At 35.8% G+C, this 6,227-nt stretch overlaps 1 protein-coding gene across 1 annotated transcript; it reads left to right on the top strand.

Annotated features, from left to right (window-relative positions):
- Window positions 1-1,879: 1,879 nt before the first annotated feature.
- Window positions 1,880-6,016, top strand: LOC112172444 (ras-related protein Rab7). Its single transcript, XM_024309787.2, has 7 exons — window positions 1,880-2,144; window positions 2,233-2,259; window positions 2,464-2,563; window positions 2,650-2,796; window positions 4,613-4,693; window positions 4,768-4,913; window positions 5,616-6,016. The coding sequence occupies exons 1-7, from the start codon at window positions 2,092-2,094 to the stop codon at window positions 5,677-5,679; spliced, it is 618 nt and encodes a 205-aa protein (XP_024165555.1). The 5' UTR covers window positions 1,880-2,091; the 3' UTR covers window positions 5,680-6,016.
- The last annotated feature ends 211 nt before the right edge of the window (window positions 6,017-6,227 follow it).

Here is a 6,227-nt window from a genome sequence, read left to right as displayed (position 1 = left end):
CCTAGGGGACAAGCTGCCATTATTCCCACCTTTATGGCTGCATTTACTTACACATTTATGATGATAATTATTGCTGCAATAACAGTGGTTAATCATGACACATTTATGAAGGTCATACATTGCGCATTCATAGTCGTAAATATTGTGCGTAGTAATTATTGTAGCTAAGGCTGTATTAATCGTCGCTTTCATGACCGATATTTGTCGCCATATTAACTACGGAGTTAATTGCCTTTATTGTTGGTCTAGTAGTAGTTGACCACGCCCATAGCAAGAAAGCCAAGGTTAAACAAGATGGAAATTATTCTATGCACCAACGGTGCAAATGACCCAACACTTATAAGCTGATCTCAACCATTGATATTTATAATTAATATTTTTATTAATAACCTAAGAGTGTATTTAATATAATTTAACCATCTATTTATGTCGGTGCAAGTGCACGTTGGTGCACTGAATCCTCCTCCGTCAATATTTCACAAGTACAGTAAAACCTCTATAAATTAACAACGTTTGACTACGAAAAATTATAACTTTAGAGAGATCATTATATTATCGATAAATAAATAATTTCGATGAACGAATATTTATTACTTTAAAGATTTCTATGTTACTCTTAGTTGAATTATATAACATAATCTAATTTGATTAGGCTGTCTATCAAAGATAATTAATATCTAGATGACAATTATGTTATACCAAATGTTTGTCAGATGAGACATTTCAAGCAATGATAACTTAGAATAACTACTTGCTACAAAATGAGAAATAATATATCAAACATGGTCCATGTGTTGCAATAAATTAAGGATGAAGTTCAATTCGGTTAAGACACAAGGAAAAAGCAAAGGACTATAAAAGGATATTTTGAGAATTAGTTAAATTGAGAAAATATAAATTGTTAAGAGTTCTTTAATTATTATGTATTTTGAGTTTTTATATATAATATTTTTATGTATTTCATCAATTATTACTTTATATATTCACTGGGTCCTTTTTTTTTAAAAGGGGGTTGGAGCGGCTGCCCTTAAACCTTGATTAATGAAACTGCAGGATACAAGAGGGAGGGGAGGGGGGGGGGGGGGGGGGGGGGGGGATAAAGTCTAAACCTCATATTACAATAAGCATCAGAGAATATCTGGAAATAATATCAGGAGTTTCCAATAAATTTATGTATTCTAACATGCACCATTTAGCAAAGAGTGTTCATTGGGTCCTTAAGGATACTACAAAAATTATTATCTTATGCATTTAGCGAGATTCTTAGTAATACACACTGGTCCCAAGTCGGGACTAGAGAAAGTTATTATTTAATCGAGGTTATTCATTTATCGAGGTTGTACTGTAGCGGGATCCAGTTTATCAATAGTTGAGATCAGCTTATAAGTGTTGGGTCATTTACACCGTTGGTGCATAGAATAATTTCCAAATATTGACAGAGTAAAGATAGGAAGAGAATAGTAACTTACGATAAATGTGAGTTACCATTGGCAGAGTATAGTAACTTACCATTGGCAGTTGCCATTTATTCCCACGTACATTGAAAATGGTAAGGGAGCAAATCCTAACCGATAATAGTAAAGGTACGCCTGATCCGGTAACCAGGTATTGTGTTGTTTCTACTCGATACATAGCTGGTATGTACACATTCTTATGGGGAGTTCAATTAGGTCATGAGATTCTCTTAAGCACTGTATACAAAATAATAATAATCCTTCAAAATAGAATAGTTTGTTTGTTTGGTTTTTTTTGTCTTTCGGTGGGATTATCAATTGTGTTTCGTGAATGGGTCCGCCCAAAGGCCCCGTAACTGGATACGTGGATCCCATCGAATTCAATCCCGTTATGAATGTCACGTAGCCCCGCCCCGCCCCGCCCCGCTGTATTATATGCGCTTCTAGAGTCTGAGACCCAAACACGAGCATAATTCCAAACAATCAATAATATAAGGAAACACACACAGCGATCGAAATTGGCGCCCCTTTTTTCTTTCGCATTCTCTCTCTCTTTGATTCCATTGAAGGAGAAAACTAAGCACGAGTAGTAAAAAGTATCGCTTTTTTCTGTGATTCGCAGCGGTTAAAATTCGCCATGTCATTGCGCAGACGGACCTTGCTCAAGGTCATCGTTCTCGGCGACAGTGGGTATGCCTCCGTATCCCCCACCTCCTAGGGTTTCTAATTCTCTCTACCAATGTTTATGAGTTTTTGATTTTGTGTTTTCTCCTGTTAGGGTTGGCAAGACGTCGTTGATGAACCAGTATCCTTGAGGATCTGTGTGAGATACTCATTAATTTTTGGTTGGATTTTTCTGTGTTTTCAATTCAATTTGTTGAGTGTTTCGTTTTGATTAATTTCTAATTTTCTTGCAACGTTCTGTTCAATTTGGATGAATTTAGCTTAGTTTGTTTGAAGATTTGGCTTAATTTTGCATCAATTATTGGTTCCTTGATGGATTAATTAGATATGTGCATAAGAAGTTCAGTCAGCAGTATAAAGCTACAATAGGTGCAGACTTCGTCACCAAAGAACTCCAAATTGATGACAGGCTTGTTACCCTACAGGTGGGTTTTGTACTCCAATGGTTTTTCAGCGGTTCTATTTAGTTCACTTTTGGTGCTGATGTGCGGCTTTCTTTGCGAATTGGTAGATATGGGACACGGCTGGGCAGGAAAGATTTCAAAGTCTTGGAGTTGCGTTTTATAGAGGGGCAGATTGCTGTGTTCTAGTTTATGATGTTAATGTAATGAAGTCCTTTGATACTCTTGATAACTGGCACGAGGAGTTTCTCAAGCAGGTTTTGATTCATGCCCTTCTTGACTCTTTCAAATTTTACTTACATAAATCTGCTTTTGTAAGACAGTCTGATGGGTTATGTTGTCTAGACTTTCATTTAGGATTATTTTTCAGTTGGAAATGACTCAAGCAAAGAGAGAGAAAAAATATTCTCCATTGGAAACAGTATGTCCCGTTTTGATAAGAGAATACTATGTCACTGTGTGCTCCTGATTGATTACCCGGTGACACAGCAGCCAACTGAGAATATGACATTACTCATATCAGTGTGTTCACCTACACCCACATTTTCTTTGGAGTGATTCGCGATGAATTTCTTTGACACTGGCCACTGGCTTGTCTTCATGTTAATGCTCATCGTCTTTTTCAGTTATTTACTGTGGAGACAATTGCACGTGCTTGACTGAAGAGCTTGAGAGTGTCTAGAGAAAGTAATGTCAGTTATGTATTACTTTTGCTTGTACTGCTTGCTGAGTTTTTCATTAATAGCAAGCTGTATTAGTTTACCTCAGACTGTTCCTCAAGTAGAAACACTTTTTGGTTCTAGGGATTTTGTAGACTGAAGAATATTAATCTGGGGCAAGGAAAAAACAGTCATTTAGCTTAGAATGAGTTAAACAGTAATTGTCTATTGTTTTCACTGCCGATGCTGAGAAATAACATGGAAAGAGAGTTGAAAGTAATTGTCTAATTATTATTTAATTGTTGATTAGTTTATTGAATTTTTTTTTTCTAATTAAAGAGAGAGGAGAGGGGGGAGGGAGACAACAAAGAGTTAAGCAGAAGGGAGGCAGTATAGATAATAAAGTTTTCAAATCATACTTAAAACAATCTTAGATAGTTTTTAGTTTTTGCTCAACACTCAATCTCTCTTATATATATGATTTCCCTCGCTGGCTTTTTCAGAGAATTACAATTGTATTTTCTCTCAAGTACACGAGCAATCTATAAGAACCTCTCTTGAGGGATATGTTCTCCTTTACTAAGGATCTTGCCGTGGTATGCTAGAAGAGACTTTCCATCTAGGGAGAAAAGGGTGTTTATTTAACTTCTATCTATCATTCATTTCTTGCTCCAGTTAGAACAATTTGGGTAGAATTTGGAGAGAGGTGTGTATGGAGTTTTCCATTCCAGTAAGATAAGTCATGGTACTTTTGGGTTCATTCGCTGATGCTTAAGTCTATTGTTAAATATTAACTAGCAGAAACTAAGAAACGTGTAGTTCTGATTTCAAATTGTGTTCAATGGGAACCTTATCTTGGTTATTTAACGAAAGAGACAGCTGATCCAACCTTTATGAGTGCTGAGCTTCCATGCATTATGTGAGAGCTTTCCATGTTGTTTCTGCTTTTGATATTGGACAACTCAAGGCTACCTTTCTTTTTATTGTAGTTATATGGATATCTTTAATAGTTTTCTTTGGATATCTTTAATAGTTTTCTCTGTACCTTTGTGTTAGAGTTCTACCATTTATCTGTTCAATACATAATTTTTCTACAGGAAAAAAAAAAAAAAACAGAAGGAAAGGTAAAAGGTTTAGGCATTGTTCCTCCAGGACCTTTTTGGAATTAGCAGTAGTCAGCCCTTTCTTATTAGTTCCTTATACTGTTGATTTTTATATCCTTGTTTGATGCTGTTAATGATCCTCGTATCCCTTACGTAGTAGTCAAGAAAATGCAGTAGCTTAATAAAGTCTCAATATACCATTCACTGGTGCTGGTTTGCTTACTGTTCTGTAATTTGAATTTGGTTTCTTGGAAAATGCTATCTTTTTGTTTCAATTGCTTACAGTTGTTTTCCTTCTCAATGTCTTCTAGGCCAACCCTGCTGATCCCAAGACATTTCCGTTTATATTGCTTGGTAACAAGATTGATATCGATGGTGGGAATAGTCGTGTGGTAAGTAGACACAGTTTCAGTGCTGGTCAATCAATTTCTCCAATGATTCATTACACTAATTATTAGCTCTTCAGGTTTCTGAGAAGAAAGCAAAGGACTGGTGTGCATCAAAGGGGAACATACCCTACTTTGAGACATCAGCAAAAGAAGATTACAATGTTGACGCAGCATTCCTTTGTATTGCCAAGACTGCTCTTGCAAATGAACATGAGCAGGACATGTAAGTTTACAGAGGCTGAGATACTGTTTATAATTTTTCATTTATGCTAGTGATATTCTGGAGTAAGCAAAGTTGGTCAGAAGATGACCATACTTTTGTTGTTCTGAGGAACTTATGCACTAATCCATATAACTCATCTGTTAATAGTATTGGGATAGTCTGTAATAAGAATTAGATAGAAGGAACATTGGAAGCAGCTATAGTCCTTCCTCTACATGAAGAATGTAAACCAAATAAAATTTCGTATCAGACTTTGATTAGTAATAAATAGTGGGGTCCCGATAGTTGTGGGCTTAATAAAAGCTTGGTTTCACTGGGATAAGATCTTATCTTGATTTTGTAAAATTGCTGTTATACGGCATAGAGATGACCATTGGATAAGAGGGATCTAATATCAATCATAGGTAAATGTCTTTCCAATCTCCTTCAAAACAATCTGAATTTGATGACAGGTATCCTTAGAACTTGAAAGTCTTTCATCACCTTTCAATGTCCTAAATATTTTTGGCTTGCAATCTCCCCATCTCTCATTCTCCTTGCTCTGTCCCCAACTTTCAATCACTTTACAATGCCGCCACCCTTCCATTACTTTACAATGTCCTGTCTGTCATTATTGTTGTATGCTGTTATATTCAGATTTTGGAGCTTTCTTATGGAGATATGTTAATGTTGTTTGTTACACTCCTTATTCTTTAATTGCAGATATTTCCAGGGCATCCCGGATGCTGTTTCAGAGTCTGATCGAAGAGGTGGTTGTGCATGCTGAATTTATTCAAGCAACTCACCTCTAATGCTTGGTTGCTTAATTTTCAGTTTTGTGCTCCGGATTCATAGCCATTGTTTTGTACACGTTGTATACCAAGTCATTGCTGTTATAGCCATGCTTGACTTTTGCCAGTTTGAGGAAGGTAGCTCTGTTTTGGTTAGATGAACTTCAAGGATACCCAAATTGAAAGAACTCATTTCGGATTAATCAACTTCATAGAAGTGATCAACTAAATTGTCGAGAGTGGCTTGTGTAATCAATGACTGATTTTTTCAGGTCATATTGAGCCAACTTGTAGATATTCATGTTCTCATTAAACAATTTGGCTATTTTTTTCCTTTTTTTTTTCTTCTTTTTCTTCTTTTAGCTCCTCAGGTTATCATACATCAGTTGAAAGTTTGTCTCCTACAAAATTTAATGAAATATATGAAATGCAACTGTTTCATTAGGTATCATTCTAAAAAAACAAAACTCATGAATTAGGTAAAAGTGTGGGAATATGGAATTGCAAAGATACACAATAAGTCAGACAATAGAGGAATTTATTG

The sequence above is a fragment of the Rosa chinensis genome, chromosome 6 (assembly GCF_002994745.2).
Source record: "Rosa chinensis cultivar Old Blush chromosome 6, RchiOBHm-V2, whole genome shotgun sequence".
NCBI lineage: Eukaryota > Viridiplantae > Streptophyta > Magnoliopsida > Rosales > Rosaceae > Rosa > Rosa chinensis.
This window is presented reverse-complemented; position numbering and strand designations above follow the sequence as displayed.

What these genes read in the sequence shown, in the direction of transcription:
- LOC112172444 (XM_024309787.2), top strand. Translation starts at nt 2,092, where the DNA reads ATGTCATTGCGCAGACGGACCTTGCTCAAGGTCATCGTTCTCGGCGAC. An exon ending in ACGAGGAGTTTCTCAAGCAG is followed by an intron (nt 2,797 to 4,612) that starts GTTTTGATTCAT and finishes AATGTCTTCTAG; the next exon opens with GCCAACCCTGCTGATCCCAA. An exon ending in ATGGTGGGAATAGTCGTGTG is followed by an intron (nt 4,694 to 4,767) that starts GTAAGTAGACAC and finishes TTAGCTCTTCAG; the next exon opens with GTTTCTGAGAAGAAAGCAAA.